Source organism: Thalia democratica, chromosome 1 (assembly GCF_965202585.1).
Source record: "Thalia democratica chromosome 1, ktThaDemo2.hap1.1, whole genome shotgun sequence".
NCBI classification, from domain to species: Eukaryota; Metazoa; Chordata; class Thaliacea; order Salpida; family Salpidae; genus Thalia; species Thalia democratica.
In genome coordinates this window covers 65,104,198-65,122,188 of record NC_139165.1, presented here as the reverse complement: position 1 = coordinate 65,122,188, position 17,991 = coordinate 65,104,198, and the positions used below count along the sequence as shown (strand labels likewise).

The 17,991-nt window shown below is 26.4% G+C and overlaps 2 protein-coding genes across 2 annotated transcripts; one reads left to right on the top strand and one right to left on the bottom strand.

Annotated features, from left to right (window-relative positions):
• The first annotated feature begins 1,262 nt into the window (after positions 1–1,262).
• Positions 1,263–8,142, top strand: LOC145838068 (cholinesterase-like). The gene is made up of 10 exons (XM_082945606.1): positions 1,263–1,349; positions 2,497–2,713; positions 3,370–3,500; positions 3,774–3,985; positions 4,257–4,467; positions 4,772–4,935; positions 5,009–5,152; positions 6,892–7,021; positions 7,329–7,482; positions 8,063–8,142. The coding sequence occupies exons 1-10, from the start codon at positions 1,263–1,265 to the stop codon at positions 8,140–8,142; spliced, it is 1,530 nt and encodes a 509-aa protein (XP_082801732.1).
• A 1,966-nt stretch (positions 8,143–10,108) lies between these two features.
• Positions 10,109–17,284, bottom strand: LOC145846540 (WAP, Kazal, immunoglobulin, Kunitz and NTR domain-containing protein 2-like). Its single transcript, XM_082953265.1, has 7 exons — positions 17,173–17,284; positions 16,515–16,654; positions 15,743–15,942; positions 14,552–14,764; positions 12,143–12,306; positions 11,178–11,300; positions 10,109–10,928 (listed from the first exon to the last, which is right to left on the bottom strand). Exons 1-7 carry the CDS (start codon positions 17,245–17,247, stop codon positions 10,359–10,361), a joined length of 1,485 nt encoding a protein of 494 aa, XP_082809391.1. The 5' UTR covers positions 17,248–17,284; the 3' UTR covers positions 10,109–10,358.
• Positions 17,285–17,991: the final 707 nt, after the last annotated feature.

Below are 17,991 nucleotides of genomic sequence, written 5' to 3'. Positions count from 1 at the left end.
CTGCATGATTAATATATACAGCATATTAATGTAATACTTTTAAATTTAATTTTTAAAACTATTGATAAAATTATAAACGATAAAATTTTATCAAGTTTTTTGTAAATATGATAAAAATTTCTTTTAACTATAAAAAATACTGATATAAGTTTATAACTAAACTTAATAACTAAAAAAAAAACTAAATTGATCATTTAAGGATAAATGTTTTTCGTGTGTTAAAAATTATTATAACTGTTAAAGAAAGTTTTGGGTAAAAACATTTTGTTGTACTTTACAAGTGTTTAATAAAGCTAATGAGTGGAGGAATCTGTAATTTATCATTGTATAATTAAAATAGTTAATGTAGAAAATTTGTTGCATTGAGTTGTTTTATAGATAAAAAATAAGTATTATGATAATAATAGTTGTTTGTTTAAAATCGTATTGCATGTTTAGTTTGAAAAAGTCGTAAAACTGTTTGTCAACCACTGTTCTTTTTCTTACTTAATGAATAAATTCAAACAGTATATTACAAAACTTTACCAGTAAAACTTACTTTTAAGTTTTTGTGTTTTCAAAAGATTTTTCTATTATTGTTATTTTATATAATAGAAAATACCATAAATATGTATTAAAATTTAATTTTTATTTATTTAACAATTTGGTTTATAAAATTTAATTTGTTGTAGATTATTTTCAAGATGAAAAAAAATAAAGATTGTTTTGTTTGTGCTAACTTATTAACTAAGAAAAATTAGTTTCTCTATTTTTGTAAATATACTCCACTAAAAACTATATTATATTCTTAGAAGATGGTAAAAGTAGGTTTTTTAGTTTTTATACAATGCGTTTTTTTGACTTTTTGTAGTCAGAAAATTTCTAGAACTGAGTCTATTGCTAACCAAGAAAGCATCTTATCCGAAATTTTAGATACTATAAGAAGTTCGTTTGAAGATGAAGACTTAAAAACTAATTCGAAAAACTTTAAAGATGATGCAGATAAAGTTTTAGGTTATACAGATGTTTTGACGAGCAAAGGTACAATAAAAGGCCAACTTAATCCTTATTCGTTTTCATTTTTTTCAATTAAATATGCTGAAGCTCCTATTGGAAAAAATAGGTAGCTTAATACATTTTTAAGAAATTAGACGTGTTTTTAACTCAATATAATTATTTAATGTCTTATCACGTTGTATCTTATAATTTTTCATAAATACAAAACTACAGCTTATGTTTTTATATTAAAAATAAGAGCTTTAAGTAAAAATTTATATAGGTTCATGCCACCTATTCCGAAAGCTGTTAGCAACGATGTGATAGACGCTTCAACTAAAAAAATCATCAGATGTGTTCAAGATACTAGTTCAGTGAGTAAAAAAATAATATTATATTTCTAAAAATAATATTTTTTTTTACACTATACATTTTCAATAGTCTATAGAACACTGGTTAAAAATGAGCACTGCTTCATGTGTGCAGTACTTTGCTTTCTTGCTTATAGTTTGTTTTGATCGTTTCATTTGATTAAAAATATTTCAGACAACAGATCACCAGTAAAATAAAACAATGATGTTGATTAAAGTACAGAAAAATACTTATTTTAGTAAAGTGTTTAAAAATGTTAATTATTTTATTAAGCACAAGCTGATTCTTTAATTTATAATAAATATATAAATTTATATACTCTTTTTAGTTTGTTTTATATTGTTATTTACATTCAAATCTTTTTAAAAATGCAAAGTGCAGATGTTGAATTTTTAGCTTAAAATTTTAAAAGAAAACTATTTAAGTTGAATATAAAAAAGTCTTATATGTTATTTGTATTTATCAGTAGAAAGTTATAAACCGTTTAATGAACTTTTAAGATGTCCTCCATACTTGAACTGAAAGTGTAACTTCATTCAAATTAAATTAAATTATGTTGTTTCATAAACCTGAACAAAGAAAACAGCAAACCTTTTAAAAATTATTTAAAAGTTTTATGTTTGTTAGTATCAGTTGACTGAAATAATACTAGCAAAGCGCATAAAAAGTTATGTACGATAGAGTATTAAATGAGTTAATGAAAATTTTGTTATTAAGGAAAAACTTAACTAGTTTCACTGTTTTAAACAAAAAAAAAATTTCAATAATCAAATGTTAAACGTTGTTAAATTAGTTTGATAAAATGAATCGCATTGCACACTTTGTTTGACAAATTACTCAGATTTTTTCGATTAATGTTATGAGTTTTTATAGCTAATCGTATAAAAGTTTCAATTCATCTTGATAGATAAACAACTTCTCTACATTTTTTCTGAAATCATATCTTCGAGGTTTAAATCCGTTTTTATTATGCTAACTTTCGTATAATATACAAAAATTTTTTGTAAAGACAAAAAAAAAGAATGCCGTTTTCCTAACACTTTACAACGACGTTAGACAGTTACCATACAACAATTTAAAATAATGAGGTATAAAATACAAAGTTTATTTAACGTTTATAATCTACAATTTTTAGATTTATCTCAACAGGATACAACAGAAGACTGCCTGGTTCTCAATATACATGTTCCACATTCAGTAAGCAATCAGTCTCTCGTTTCTGGTGATTTCGAGCAACTTCTTCCTGTAATGTTCTATATTCATGGGGGTTCTTTTATGACAGGAACAGGAACTTCTGACGGGGTTGACGGACGTTTCTTAAGCAATTCGACAAACACAATCATAGTTTCAATAAACTACCGACTCGGTTGGTACAAAACTTTAAAATGGTTAAGATATTAAATACAAATAAGCTTACACAATAATAGTTAAATAATTAGACGATTTATGGTCAATTTTTTTGTTTGTATAATGGTTTGAATATAATTTGATTTTTTTATTTTCAAAATGTTATAGTAAATACACTAGTATATTTCAAAATTAGTAAATCATAATCTCAAGAAAAAAATCGAAAAGCAACATAGGTTTGTTTAAAATGTTATTTTATAATATGTATTGTATACTACGTACTAAAAACAACATAAAATTTAATAAAAAAATGTCTCTGCTGTAAAAAAACACTTTTGTAATGACTAAATTTATTTCAAAAACAATATAAATTCATACTTTTTGCTAACCTTAGTCATTTTACTAAAAACTAGCTACATAATAACGTAGTTTAAGTTATTTTTAATACATTACAACTTTCAGTTTAAAAAACTAAAATAGTAATACTTTTCTGAATAACTTTATTAAAAACTTAAGTTTTGAAAGATTTGTTGTATTTAAAAAAAAAATAAAATAAAATAAAGTTCCTACATTCAAAAAACATCTCGACTTAGCTGTTACCGTTTATTGTTTGAAGTAAAGTTAAAGTAATACATTTTCTATTAGGATATCATAAAACACAAATAATTCTAATAGGAGCTTTAGGATCTTTTTATTATCAAGATAATAAAATCGAATTGAAAGGTAATCAAGGATTCAAAGATCAGCAGTTAGCTCTAAAATGGGTTCAAGATGAAATAAAAAAGTTTGGTGGAGACCCTAACAAGGTTTTTACGCTGAAAAAAAAAAACTAAATTTATAAATGCACTATGTTCAAATGATAAGAAAAAAGCATTTTTTATTGTTTTATAAGTTTATCTTTAAAGTTATTTTAAATAAATATTATCATTGTTTTCTCTATTCTTTATGCGTGTAATTAAAAATGAAAACTATAATATAAAAGTTTAAGATACTATATATTAAAAACTATTGATAATTATAATAAGGAGCACTAGTTTTAAGCTTTACTTTACTTAAAGAACAATTATTTTTATTATTAGGTGACGTTGTTTGGTAATAGTGCAGGAGCGCAATCTGTTATGCTCCACACAGTATCGAAAAATAGTGGCAATTACTTCAGTAGAACCATACAACAAAGCAATCCAGCTGTGTACGACTACATGAGTGTTGAAAGAGCAGCAAACTGGAGTGCTCAGTTTGTTATCGACCTTGAGTGCGAAGATAATTTTGAATCTGTTGCGGAATGCTTGAGGTTATTTTTTTAAAGATTATAGATTTTTAAGAACATAACAGAAATGTTATTTTCATATGTAAACAAGTAAAACCATTAGAAATAAAATAGAATAAAGTCTTAGCTTTAAACAAAAAAGTTAAACATTATAACATATTCTGACTAGTTAATAAAATTTATAGAAAAATAATTTTTATAAGTTATTTAGGAAATTACTTAAGTCGAACTTTTAAAGAAAAGTTTCATACGATTAATCTTTTAAATAGACAACTTATAATATTTACAACTATAGGAACGTAGAAAAAGAGTTGATAAATGAAAAAACTAACAAAGCAAGAGCTGCTGCCTTACGGGTCATCGACCACCGAACTGTGGTTGAGCCTTTTCGACCAATAGTAGACGGTGATGAGTTCACTCAGCAACCGCTTGCTATGCTTCAGGATGGTGATTGGAATACCGAGGCCGACGTGATTATTGGAACAAATCGAGAAGAGATATGGGATGTTATAGCAATTTTTAATGGTCGCAATGTTTCTTTAAGTTTACTAACAGTAAGTGACCGCTGTCTAAATCTTATAAGGTATTTAAAAATATTACTTTGGTAATAAATCAGCAAAACATAACTTTAGATGGGTCAAGTAAAAGAACTTAAAGTTAATCTAAAACTAAAAAAAAAATACTTATACAGATAGTTTATAGAATTTAAAAAAGTTATATCAATACTATTAAAGATAGTTTGTGTACAATATATTTCGTGAATGATAATTTGATGATAACTGAAAAATTTACACGATTTTTTATATTAAGAAATTGAATGAATTGCTTGTTGGGAAAGAAAAGGCACACGTTGTAACAGAAGCGTACGTAAAACTAGCTCCAGAAGATCAAAGAGAGGACTTTGATTATACTTACATACTTTCACAGGAGCTTGCTGATGTATACTTTGTTTGTCCGTCTCGTATTATGGCAAGGTTCTAGTTTTTATGCTTAGAAAAGGCTTACATTTTTTTTTCAATTTTGAATTATTTTTGATTTATATTAAAGGTTTATATCTGAAACATCGAAATCAAACAACAACTATTTGTACTCTTGGCAGCACGCAAGTTGCGACAATCCACTAAGCAGCTGTAATTACTCGTGTCATGCGTGTGAAGTAGACTACGTGTTCAATACAAGAAGTTATAAAGGGTAATAATTAAGTGATAAGTATATTATATCAATATTTATAATCAATGTAGAATATTATGTTAAAACGTGTAGTTGCTTTTACTCTACTATCACTTTAAGACAGACTGAAAGTTCAATTTATTTCTATATGAGTTTGATCAAATTATTACACATCATATAAAATTAAAGATAATTAGACAATTAATTATTACTAAGTATTAATTTCATGTAAAATATTTTTGTTATCTTAAAGTATTGCAAACAAAAGTTTAAGTAAGTACAAGAAAAAGTTAAAAACATAAAAAGCAGTGTAAGATTAGCTTAAATTTTTATACTTATGTATTTATAATAAATTTATTTTTATTTTAGTTTTTATATATTTTAGTAATCTTACATTAAAATTGATTAGTTTAAAAAGGCAAGACTTTCCAACAATCTAAGTTTTTATATTGAAGCAACAACTTGGTTTTTCTAAATTAAACTGTAAAGTACAGTAACCTCTCGCTTATTTACGCACATTGTGTCCACAGAAAAATGCGTAAAGATACGAGAGATCGTAAAGATACGAGAGGTATCAAATATACTTACTATAATGGCTGTTTTTTTATATTGCTTCTACTTAAGTAGATGTAGTTGATTCCACAAACCTGCCTGGAACTTCAAAGGATCACCTTGAAACTGATGAAGAATATTTTTCAGAGCAAGAAGAATAATTTGAATTCAAGGGTTTTAAACTAATGTTAGTGAAGACTATCAGTTTTAACGCGCAGTTGTGTTCTTTCAAAGCTGTAACTGGTGCTGGTGAGCATTACAAAAAATTAAAAGCAACGTGCGAAAAATTTCAACGCTTGCTGTGCAAAGCAAGTGTTGCAGAAGAAGGACTTAAACTAAAAAAAAACCTCAAATGAAAATTAGTGATATATTTACTAAAAAAAAAACTATTAACTATTGACATGTGTTAAGTGTAAGCTCTATATTTATTAAGCATCACTGCTACTTTTTGCTAGGAAGTTTCATTAGATTTATTTTTTAGATGTTTATTCATATTTAGGGCAAGAGTGCTGTATTATTTATTTGTGTTTTAACTCTCATTATTTCATTTTTTAAAACAGTCATATTTCATTCAGAATTTTAATTTAATCTCTTATTGTTAACAAAATTTTTGATATACTGAGGTAAAACTAAATGTTATCAATTAGTCAAAGAACATAAGTTTTAAAGTCTAAAGATATAGAGAGGTAAGTTAGCATTTAAAAACTTATTTTAAATTAGAAATATATAATAAACCTAATTTGTGCAATATTAAAAAAAATTAAAATTTATATACTATGGAATTTTTAGAATTTTAAAGTGCGTAACTAAACGAGAGTGCGTAAAGATGCGAGAGGTTACTGTACTAAAGTTATTTATAATGATTTGCCAAATGTTTATAACTAATTTTCAACTGAAGTAGCAACTGAATAAAAGTCTAAATGCATTTTTAATAGTTTATTAGCTAACTACTTAAGTACAAATGACCATGAAAACATAACTTTTGCTCAAAGTTCTTTGTTCAACTCTTCAAAAACATATAAACATATCATTTTTGAGTCAATATTATTGTAGAGTGTTTAATTTTATAAAATAACAATAGTATTCATTAAATTTTTATAAATTAGTTTGTTTACGCAAGAATAAAGGATATTTCATTTCACTTTATAAATTTAGTAAAATTTCGTCTCAATTATTTTATACAAATTTTAATTTTTTTTTACTATTAGTAAAGTGAACGAAGAAGATGAACAGTTTATGTCTGAAATGTTCAGTGATTTTTGGGGTAGTTTCGCGCACACAGGACTTCCAATCTCTGACACTAATAGCGAATGGATAAAGTATGAAAAACTTAATGATGTATGTTGATATATTTTAATACCTTTTATAAGTTTTATTCAAATTTTAACGAAGTTCAGTTTATAAACTTAGTTGTTTTGTTTTTGTTTTGTGTGTACATTTATCTATTACTATACTGTATGTAATACTACCGTATGCATAAATTAAAATTTATATATAAGCAAAAGTTAAAACAATAAAAATGTATACGTTTACAAATCTTAAAAGTAAATAACAATAAGTATGAATTATCGAAATATAACTAATTTATTTACAATAACATTATTTTAAAAAGTGGTTGACAAAAAACAGTTGTTAATTTGTTAAGGAAAACGTACAAAACTGGCAAAATTTGTTAATGGTGTATCCTCGTGCTGTCATGGAAAACGGAATAAATTCTAGAATAGGATATTCCGAAGAGCTTTGTGACATGTGGGACTCTATTGACTATTATGTTAAGATCAAAAATGAACCAGATGACGGTATATATATTTTTTCATTAACTTTTTTTATGACTGTACAAAGCATAATTTTTTTTTTGAGTTAAGCTTAAAATTTACCATAAATGAATTTTAGGCTTGTGTATTTTATGTGAGATCATCTTTTTAACATGTTCATAGATAAACTTTTTGTAAAAGGGGTCAGCAGCCTTTTACGTGTCGCAGGTCAATTTTTTTCTTTAAAATTGATTATAAGCCACTCTGAAGTAAAAAAATCTTCCTCAAGCTGTAACTATTGTTAAAAAAAGTTGTAGTAATCAATACAAAAATACTATTTTAAACTAATAGTGGAACATAATTATCAATAGTAGAGCACTACTAAAGAGCAATAATTGAACTAAGAGACTAACTATGAGTTTCACAAAAACTTATTTTTGTTAAATTTTTGTTTAGCTTAAAAGTACCTCGAGAGCAGCAGACTTTTGCTTTTCGTATCACTGTTTACCCACCTTTTATTAATGGTGCTGACAATTATTATATTATTTTAACAACTAAAAATTTAAGATATCATTCTTACGATGTTAAATTTCAATCCTATACACTTAATAAATATTTTTTAAAGGTGGATCTGGATTTAAAGTAACAAAAGCTTCGAAACTTCAGTTTATTGTTATTGCATTTGCTGTCTCAAAAATTTTATAAAAAGTAAACTTATTTGTAATCATTCTTATTTTGTTTGATATTTTACACTAGTTTTTTGAAATAAACTTTTTTTTTTTGAATCTAGAATAACTGTCTAATAAAAACTTTACTTATTTAAAAAAAATTTTCAATCAATTTTCAATTAGTAACAATATTGTTACTGTTTCTCCAATACTTAAACTAATAAAAGACGCATTAGAAATACATTGAGCAAAAAGTTTTTCATTAGTGTTTTATTTAGATACATTGACGCAAGGTTGACACAATTTAAGTTATTGTAAATCTAGCGTTGTAATTTATTTGTTTTTTATACAGTTAGACTATCATTCATCTGTTCTTAAGAAGTTAAGACACTAGATTTTGGCTAATTTTATTTTTAAGGGCCCTGCATTGAACAAAACAAGTTGTTGCGATACGCTTATCGAACATGGTAACTATGTTTTGACTTATCAAAGAAAATTAGTTTAGTCTAAATCATTAAGGTATAATGATTAAGTAATTTTAAAGTTTGAATGTAAATTAAAGTGAGATCTAAGCATTTTTTTAATAACTGTCGATCGATAACAAAAAACTTTAGCTTAAAGCTACTTGGCTATAACTGTAAACTAAAGCCTGAGATTACTTTTAGTAAACATCTGATTACTTTACCTATTGTTTTAGTTTTTAAAACAGCAGTTAAAGCTATAACAGTATTTTCAATAAACAAGTCAGCGTTAGTCTGCATATAATAAAATTATTTTTATAATAAAGTACTTAAATACACAGATCACACCTTTGTACAAGTGAGTCTGTTGCAAAAGTTGTAACTTATTTTTTGCTGTTATTTTTAACAAACATTGAAACATGAAACAAGTAAATTAATATTTTTTTCTCAGTAAAATGCTTATTTTAAACGCATAGTCTCTAATATATATAGTTTTAAAAGTAGTCAATAAACTCTTGCACTTATTTATTCGATAATCTGCGGACTATTTTTTTTTTTTAAGCTGACCAGATTAGTTCAAAAGCAATAAATGTTTTAATAAAATTTAGCTATTGATTAACAGAATACTAACACTAGCCTCCAATCATTCCTTTTTTTTTGATATAGTTGTGATTTAGCGCTAAATATTAGACGTTTAAAATGGTCTGAAGTACACGTAGTAAAAAAACTTTAACTAGATTTAGAAAATTAGTGAATTTGAAATATTGTAAAAAAAAACCTTTGTAAATTTTTGAAAAAAAAATGTAGCTTCCAACTAGTAATTTTAATAATAATTTTTGTTTTATTAAACAAAGTTTCAATATTAACAAACATCAAAACTATTTGTAGTTTTTATAAGAGCTTATTGATTTTATTAATTAAATGGATACCAACTTAAGCCTATAATCTTAAAAACTATATTCAAAACTATTACCAATGATCTAGACTTTATAAATAATATATACATATAAGATAGTAAATGTTTTCCCTAATCAGTAATGTTCAAAATTATGTATAACCAAACTTTTAAATGAATCAAACTTTAAAATAAAAAAAGCTAATTATTGAAAAACTAATTTACTTTTAAATATTTATGCAAAAATTATTATTCCTGCTTCATACAATATTCAAAATTAGAAATTTTATTCAAATTTCCAATAAGCATTGTATAGTTTTCAAATCAAAAGAGCTAAAATAAAAAGTCTTATGCAAGAAGCTAGTTATTAAAATTAGTTATATATTTAACTTTTCAAAGAAAAAATTAAAAGATATTTCAAAAGTACTTTATGTTAAACAAAACCTTTAATTATTCCTTCAAAATAATACTAAATTTGTTCAATGTTTTTTATGCTGATAAATTTTGTCTAGTTACTTAAGAATATTAAACACAATTTAAAGTTTTTAAAATCCTTTTTCGATATTTTATGCTTTGTAAGAAATTAAAATACTGTTTATGTTATATAACTGCTTCTGCAAGTACACGTTTTTGAAATATCAAAAAAAAATTTAATTTTAAACAAATATCCAATAAAGCTAATTAGTTTTAATTTTAAATTTGTTATATTTTAAATAAAAAGCTATCTAAACATTTTAAAAAGAAAAAATTGTAAGGAACCATAAAATCACGATTTATACGACTTGTTACGAAGAAATTAAACATCTCAATACTTAAAAACTAAGCAACAAATCAATACGCTTTTGTAATAAAAAACAAGTAACCACATAAATACTAAGAAAAAGTATAACAACAACTTTAAAATTGTTTTTTTCTCATTTTTCTACGACCCTTTTTGTTTTTATTCGTCTTAAATTTTCCATTTTTTTGCGGACAGTACCTAGACTTAAGTCTAGAAACTTTTCTTAAGTTCGACGCAGTTGTATGTCTTAGATGCCGCAAGACCATGGAAGTCCCAAAAAAGTCGCCAGATATGATAAAATCGCTGTTTCCTCTGCTGTGCCTTTGGCGAGCGGCGTTTAGGCGGGGGCAACGGCAATCAGTACGCAGTTGAATTTGAAGCAGCTTACCAGGGTTATTTTGATTCATGCGTTTTAATGGAAAAGTAGGCAGGGACTTGAACGGGCGAATAAGCATTACTAGGATTGACGTTAGCCGGAAGCTGACTATGTGTGCACGTATCAAGAAGTCGAACTGGCAGTACGCGCGTTTCACAGAATAGTTGCATCTCTGCGCACATCTGCGAGTTTTTGAATATTGCTTTCTGTACGGTGCAAGGAGCTGATGCCTCTCGGCACAAACTTGATTGCAGTCTTGTTTGCTGTAGAACATGTTGCCAGAACCCTCACAACCACCGTAAGTTACAAGCTAGATTTATTTTTTTATTGTTTTTCTGTTCTACAAAAATTTTAACAAAAATTTTCGTGAGCTTTTTAATTTTATAACTTAGACTTTTTCAGTTTTATAAAGTTTTTCTTAAATTCTACGTTACCTACTTTTTTTAAGAATTTAATAAAAACTTTTTAGTGTATGTTCTTAAAAAATTAGTACTTAAAAGTAGGTAATAAACAGGTGTATATTTATAAAAACTTTTAAAAAAATTTAAGAGATGCTAACTTGACAAGCTTCTGCATTGTTGTCAAAGGACACCATGACAAACTTGTGGTGGCATGGACCTTCATTGATATCTGAGTTGCAGTAAGTCATGCACTTTTCGATGCACTCAGTCTTTGAATTGAACTAGAAAGTTTAAAAATATATGTTATTTAGTATAAGAACATTCTGTCACATATAAAAACCAAAGGTTTGAAAGCATATTTGACAATTTTGTAAAAAAAAATTAAGTAATACGTTTTCAAAATGTTTTGCTTTTAAGCTTTTTAGTTCGATAAAAAATAGATCAAAATACAAAAACGGTTTTAAAGATTTTTATAGAAACAATTTCCCAATAATCATAGTCTAATAAAATCAAATAAATAACAAAAATCCTTTCTTATAAATTGGGGTCACCGATGTAATTTTCAAGATATAACATAGTTTTTAAACAATAAAATAACAGTTTCTGTGGTAATTTTTTTGGGACACGTTCAAAATCCACCCGTGTTCAAAATCCACCCGATCAAAATCTACCAAGTCAAATTCGAGAACCGCTTACCGAACGAGGGTAAGGGTTAGGGGTAACAGTGATAATAAAAAATTAATTAAATTTAAATTTAAAAAATTCAAAAATCATACAAAATAAATTAGTAAATAAAGAAAATGTAAAAAAATATGATAGTGGATTTTGATAGTATACCATTTTATTTTTGCTTAGGCTTTTCATTCTACAGTTAGTAATTACTAGTGCTAACATATTGCTTATTTCATCAAATTTTTAAAAGCATTTTTATTTATCAATAAAATATTTTATTTAACTGAATTTTATTTTTGGGGAAATTTGTACCGTTATTTATAAAAGGCTTTTGACTGTTTTTGTTTTATATAAGTTATAATCTCTTTAAAATTTTGATAACACAATCCATACAGTAGGACTAACGAAATTGAAAAAATTAAACGAGCTCAAAAAATTTAGCTTAGCTTACCATATTGTTACCTGCTTTGCAAGTCAACTCTTGACGTGACTCACACTTGCCTGATTTGGCATTATAGCTCCAAAAATCCATGACTTTTGTTTGGTTGCTACATGATTTGTCGATATCCACCCATAATTTTTCAATGCAGTCCTCTTCAAACGTGGAAACGCTATCTACAGGTTAGAATAAAAACATAACTGTAATGAAACAGATCAATCTCCTATCCACGTTTTTCATTATATCGTATATTTGGTAATTACAACAACAAAAATTAAGCCGTGGTCAAAAATACCTGAAACTGGAAAAACAAAAAGTTTTTATAAAAATTTTGATTAGATTAAATTCTAAGCTAACTAAATTAACTCACTAGATTAACAATTTATTTCGAAATTAACTTTGTTGCTGTTTATTAGCATTTTAGAAATGACCGTGATTTATGTTAGTAACAATGCTAAGTTGTTAATTATATCACCATAAGCAATTATGCTACAAAAAAAATTTTTTTATAAGTGTAACTGATATGTTTTTAAGTCAAATAAAGTTTTAGTCGTTTTATTAGTTGTTATTAGCAAAGTATAGATTTTGTTAAGCTTATCTTTTAAAATTTTCAAGTAAATCATTATGAACACGTAGGTTATAATTAAAAAAAAAACTCTAATACAAAAAAAACATTTTACATAAGTACTAACAAATTGTTACACTAATATATATCAAACTAATCAAAAATTCTTAATGTATGGGTAATACCCGGTTTAATTAATTGTTTATTTAAAATTGGATTATAGCGTTTAATTAGTAGAGCTTCACTTATTAGGGTCTCAAATTTATTTCTACATTATTACCCATTGAGACCTATCGTATCAATGCTAAACACACCGTCATATAAATTAGCTAAATATCTGGATGTAACAATCAAACATCATATCCCAAAACAATATTGTGTGGAAAACAACAAAGAGTTTCTAGAAAAACTTTCTAAATATGAACGAAAAGACGGTGATTACTGCATAAGCTTTGACGTAGTCTCACTATTTACTAATGTACCACTAAATGAAACTCTACAGATGATTGCAAATGGAGTACGTGATAGTACCATACCACAATCAAATATGTTAAATCTTTTAAAGTCTGTTACTGGAGGTTTGTTCCAATATAATAAGCAATTATATACACAAATAGATGGCGTAAGCATGGGAAACCCATTAGCGCCTACTATAGCAAATTATTTTATGGGAACATTGGAAAAAAGTCTCTTTAACACCGAAGATGAAAATAATCCAGTTTTATACCTTCGATATGTCGACGACATATTCTGTATTTTCCGAAAAGATGTCTCATTCGAAAAATTCCACAAAAAGTTAAATAAACTACACAAGTCTATCAGCTTCACATATGAATTAGGTGGAAACGAACTCCCATTTTTGGACATTAATATCAAACTAAAGAGAGAGGAAATAACAACAAAGGTACATAAAAAAGAAATTGATACAGATGTCATTTTAAATTTTAGTGCAGTGGCACCAATTAAATGGAAAAGAGCTCTAATACTGTGGTTTGTAAACAGAGCGAGAGTTATAGCTTCTACGCATAACATTTACAAACAAGAAATCACAAGCTTAAAAGAAAAGTTCTTTAAGAATGGATATCCAAAGAAATTTGTTGATGATATAATTGAAAGATCTCTTGATATTAATAAAGACTGCACTAAACAAAAACTAAGTAACTCAGACTTCAAAAATGTTGTAAAAGTACCTTATATTGGAAAACCTAGTATCGAGTATAAAAAGAAACTAGAAAAGCTTCTAAACAACTACATCGAAGAATTCAAAGTAATTTTTACCACAACAAAAGTAAGCAATTACTTTAGTAATAAAGATAAGACACCCCATGAATTAAAATCAAACGTGGTCTATGAGTACAAATGCTCTTATGATAAGAGTATCCAATATATTGGATTCACTTCACGACCATTAGTAGAAAGAATTAAAGAACATTTAAAGGGCAAAACATCGGTATCGGACCATATTAGCAATTGTAATGTTTGTAAAAATGAAAAAATAACTGCTAATAAATTTGGAATTTTGAAAGAATGTAGAAATAAATTTGAGACCCTAATAAGTGAAGCTCTACTAATTAAACGCTATAATCCAATTTTAAATAAACAATTAATTAAACCGGGTATTACCCATACATTAAGAATTTTTGATTAGCTTGATATATATTAGTGTAACAATTTGTTAGTACTTATAAAAAAAAAACCTTTGAAATAGTTAGTATTTTGTAAAATATTAGTGGAAAACAAAAATTTTTAGTCTAACTAAATTTAAACGGATTGTGAATGTTTATATTTTTACTGAAGCAGTTTTAAAAATCTGTAGCTGGTGCATAACAAAAATGTTAAATACTTTCTAAACCAACCTGGTAAATAAAGCACCTGAGAGTAGAGATTCACCGGGGGGAAAGTTTTGAAATCATTTGCACAGTTTATTGCTACGCATGTGTAGTTGCCCTCCATTTCAGATATTCCGTTTCTAAGGTACAGACTGTTACCATCTGTAGAGTAGTGAGGATTGTGGGCGATATCAATTGGCAGTCCGTTTCGCAGCCAGTTTATTGTAGGTGAAGGGTTACCTTTAAGACATTATAATCAAATTCTAGTTGTGTAATTTTGATTTAGTTGTTTACGATTATTTCTTAAAATCAATCCTAAAATGTACTTAAGTATAGCAAGACTAAACTAAAGGTTTAAAGTAGACTCCTATGCTGTAATAGAAGCTAAAAACTTAATAAAAAAAAGTCATAACAAGTCTTTTAAAATAATTAAAGTAAAAAAGCTTTTAGTTGCATACTTAAAAAAAACATTTTTAAATTGTTGAGAAGTCGGCAGTGTTTTGTAAAGAACAGGCCAGATTTACTAAAAAAGTTTGTCGTGTACCACAGTATTTTTTAAAATTGTTACTTTAAGATAAAAATTAATACACAAGAAGAGACGTGTAGTCAATTAAAAGTACAGTAGGATCACAACTTACGGACTATTAAAAAAGAGGATAATTGTAAGTTTTTATTAAAACAGCTTAAACAATTTAAACTACATAATTATTTTTTAGTTTAAAAGCACCTAGCGGGTCAAAATTTTGCTTGTCCCGCGGGCTGCAGATTTTCCAACCTCTGATCTAGTTTTAAGCAAAAATATGACCCAAGCTAAAAATGAGCAAACTAACTTCTGCTCAAAGAGATCGTCAGTTTACAAAATAATTGATTCAGAAAAATTCATATGGAAGTATTTTTAATGTTACCATTTTATGAACTGACAAGCATTTTGAGCAAAACTTTGCTTGCTTTTTTAACATTTTTGTTCTACTTTTATGATGTAGAGATTTTTCATAGTCTTCTAACAGTATTTTTTATGATATCTTACATGTTATATTTAAAATAGAACCTTCAAAACTTATTCTGTATTTCTTAAAGTGTTTATAAGTTTTTAAACTTATTTAAAACAAACATAAGCTCTTTGTTAAATTAAGTTCTTTTAACTAAAAAGCACTTTGTAAAAAAAAAATTAGTAAATTTTAACATTTAAGTCCTGTTGAAAACAATTATAAGCCTTACCTTCAACATTGCAATGAATTTCTCCATTTCTACCCTGATGCAAGAACAGTTGATATTCCAACCCCATAACTATTGGTTGTACGGGTTTTTTAACTTGTTGCAAGTCAGGACAATGCGATAGTTCATTTATTTTTGGATTTGAACATGGATGTTCAAAAATTACAACGTTTAGCTCGCATGCTCGCTTGTCCATGTGACATCTGTACAAATAAAATAAAAGAGTATTTTTTTGATTAAAAATACTTTTAGGCACTTTTATGCTTTTATGTATATAAATATTTTATTTAACTTAATGAATATATTCATTTTATGCAAATGTTATAATACTAAATTGTATTTTGATTTTAATTCTTTTACAAAAAAAAATTACTTAGTTCTGATAATAAGTAATACTGAAGATAGTTAAAAGATACTCCTTCTAATCTCAGTAACGAAATTGGACATAAAAAGAACTTAATAAGGTCATATTTATAGCTTTTCATAAATTAAATTTAAGGAACAGAAGTAAATAGTTACAAAATGTAGTAAACTTCATGTAAGTAGTTTTTACAAACGTTAGTGCTGCTACTTGTAAATATTTTTTAAAACAAGTATGATTTATACTACTGATTTACCTAAAACCTGAAACTATGTTAAAATAAAACGTGCATATTTTGTTATTATTTTCACTTTTTTTTAGGTCTTAAAAAAATACGTGGCTATTGCAAAAACAAAATGTTGATATTTATTTGTTCTGTTATAATAAAGCAGTAAAAACCATATGATAAAAAACCTGCTTTTGTAAATATTACTGTCAGATGCACATATGTAAGGACCGTTTTCTAAACACTGCTTTACACATTGACAAATTTCTTCCAAATTTTTTTTGACTAAGCAAACTTGACCTTGTCCTTCACATTTTTTTAATGTGCACTGTTGCATATTTCGTAAAATCAAATATTCTAGTTTAAATTTTAAGAATTTTTATCTTAAGTTATCAAAATATATATCTAGCGTTAAATTGATCTCGAACTTTATACTTATAAAAACAGCCAATTTGTGAAAGTTCCTGTAGCTTAAATGTATATGCAATCAATTATATTATACTTTTTTTGTTAAGTTTTGTTTGCTTTTTAGTGCTTTTTTATTTTAGCAAATTCTATTAAGATAAGCTTTAATTCTAATTTTTTTGACTTATAAAAGCTTTCAATTTTAACTAATACTAGTTAAATAAGATTATTAAATATCTTGGTTAGTAAATTGTACACTTGTTTAATTTAAAATAATAACTCTTGTACTTTCAGGAAAACCATAATATAAAAATTTTGATTCATGGTAACAAAAAATGACAAAATAGTCTGGCTAAAATATCCAGCAGGTTTTATTTGTAAAAGAAAAATTATAAAGAACAAAATTTAAAAAAAATATATTGTTAATAAATAAAAACTAACTTTGGTTGAAGCAACATAGAAGCTGGACATCAAGACCAATAACAAAACGCAAATATACTTTTTAAACATTTCCATTTAAAACCACTGTTTTCAAAAGTGGTTTTAATATGCTGAAAAACGCAAATTTGAAAATATTTTCTAAAGTAACTTTTTTTGTACCGTTAATGTTAAAATTTAACTTTTTAACTCACAAAAATGTTTACTCGTATCAAAAATAGACGTTACAGCGTTACTTTACCTTTTTAAAACTAATTAACTTTCAGTTTTCGATAAATATTTGCTGTAAAAACTACAATTTTGAACAAAAACGTATTAAAAACAAACAAATTAACTTTAATCGTCTACAGTCAATAGTTTTAGGATGAGCCAGAATGCTATTGACAAAATTCAAGTGTCGTCTGCGACTACGAAAGCACTGCGTCGAGAGAGAACGCTGCGCTTGGCTACACAGAAGTTTTGAGGTCGTGAGAAAAACGAAATGATAAATTAAAATGCAGCCCCTTATCTTCAGTAATCATCGCCGTTATGCGTGGTTGCATAATCACTATTAATGAATGATCATTATTTAAGTAAACATCAACTTTCACCCCATCATTAATTGATTAATTACGGTACGTTTTCTCATATGTAATTTAAATCACCATCTCTTGAACGACAAATTCCTTAAACTTATCAGCATCGTGTTCAACTTATTTGTAAGAGTTCATATTGTGTCGCAAAAATATTAGTTTGATGCATTCTGTTCAGTAACAATTAATGAAATTTCTAAGTTATATAAATTGTAATATGTAATTTGAAAACTTTATGGATTAACTCAAA

Coding starts and splice junctions, on each gene's coding strand:
- LOC145846540 (XM_082953265.1), bottom strand. CDS start 17,247: ATGGAAATGTTTAAAAAGTATATTTGCGTTTTGTTATTGGTCTTGATG. Junction 16,655..17,172: donor TCTATGTTGCTTCAACCAAA/GTTAGTTTTTAT, acceptor AATATGCAACAG/TGCACATTAAAAAAATGTGA. Junction 15,943..16,514: donor AGTAATATTTACAAAAGCAG/GTTTTTTATCAT, acceptor TTATTTGTACAG/ATGTCACATGGACAAGCGAG.
- LOC145838068 (XM_082945606.1), top strand. CDS start 1,263: ATGCCACCTATTCCGAAAGCTGTTAGCAACGATGTGATAGACGCTTCA. Junction 3,986..4,256: donor TCTGTTGCGGAATGCTTGAG/GTTATTTTTTTA, acceptor TTACAACTATAG/GAACGTAGAAAAAGAGTTGA. Junction 7,483..8,062: donor CAAAAATGAACCAGATGACG/GTATATATATTT, acceptor TATTTTTTAAAG/GTGGATCTGGATTTAAAGTA.